Source organism: Salvelinus sp. IW2-2015, linkage group LG17, assembly GCF_002910315.2.
Source record: "Salvelinus sp. IW2-2015 linkage group LG17, ASM291031v2, whole genome shotgun sequence".
In the NCBI taxonomy this organism is placed as follows: Eukaryota; Metazoa; Chordata; class Actinopteri; order Salmoniformes; family Salmonidae; genus Salvelinus; species Salvelinus sp. IW2-2015.
In genome coordinates, this window is record NC_036857.1 from 34652042 (window position 1) to 34653129 (window position 1088).

The following is a 1088-nucleotide window of genomic DNA, read 5'->3' on the forward strand; positions in this document are numbered from 1 at the left end:
AGCTGGGACCGAGAGACTGAAAAACAGCTTCTATCTCAAGGCCATCAGACTGTTAAACAGCCACCACTAACATTGAGTGGCTGCTGCCAACATACAGACTCAATCTCTCTCCCAATTTGCACTTAGCTCCAATTTAAGGGGAAGTCTCCCGTTGACATCCATGCATGATTAAGTGAAAATTTGCCTGAAGTGGAAGTATGGATTCATTCCAATGTGAATAGGAAACCTTTCTAGTGCCAGTTACAGTACGAAACAGAAATATGACAATGCAARACCAGGTGTTAATTGTTTATAAGAAAACAACCGAACGTGTATAGACAAAACCGACACCTATGAGGAAGAAATTGTGAATGTCAAACGTTATGTTTTGATTATAACATCATTGATAACCGAATCGTATAACAAGAGGTATATTATGTTCTCTAGGGAAAAATCCTGCTCGGAGAAACACTTGATCCCAAGCAGTAGAAGCTTCCTACAAAAGTGGTTTTGCAGACACAACATGCCCTTATTATGGTAGTAAATGCATTGTAGCATGGTGTTTGTGTGTGTGTGTGTACAGTATATTCCCCAGTGAAGTGCAACGTATGTTGTCATAAATTAATTTATGAAATGATGGCCCTCTGACTATCTGCCCTGGGGAACACGAGCCTGATGAAAAATGTACTGCAATATCCCTGGTGTATATCCTCCAGTCAGTTATAACACATGACGTTGGTGTGTGTTGTACTGACCGTGGTGCATGAAGCCGTTGTTGCACAGTCCGACTCCCATTGTCACCGCGTCCTCACGTGTGGAACAATCACCCTTGGAAACAGAACGAAGCAGTCACAATTAAGAGTGTCACCTATTTACTTGTTGTTTTCACCTCGTTGTCACAGTGGGGAGCGTGTGTGTGTGTGCACTGTACCTGTGACAAGAGCCAGTCCACCAGTTTGCTGGCAGGCAACACAGACTTGAAGGTTTTTAAATGGTAGTCTCTATCCCTGTAWGTGAGAAGGAGATGGGCGAGTAAGGATATGGTTTCATAAAAACACACAAACAAGGGGCGGTTCTAGGATTTTTTTTTTTAAGGGAAGACCAAGGGG

The 1088-nt window shown here is 42.7% G+C and overlaps 1 protein-coding gene across 1 annotated transcript in view; it reads right to left on the bottom strand.

Annotated features, from left to right (window-relative positions):
- The window catches only part of LOC111977234 (phosphatidylinositol 3,4,5-trisphosphate-dependent Rac exchanger 1 protein-like), a 161705-nt gene that overhangs the window by 59354 nt on the left and 101263 nt on the right, over window positions 1-1088 (bottom strand). The window contains 2 exon segments of the mRNA XM_024006602.2: window positions 735-807; window positions 911-986. Of these exon segments, the coding sequence (XP_023862370.2) occupies window positions 735-807; window positions 911-986 (149 nt within the window).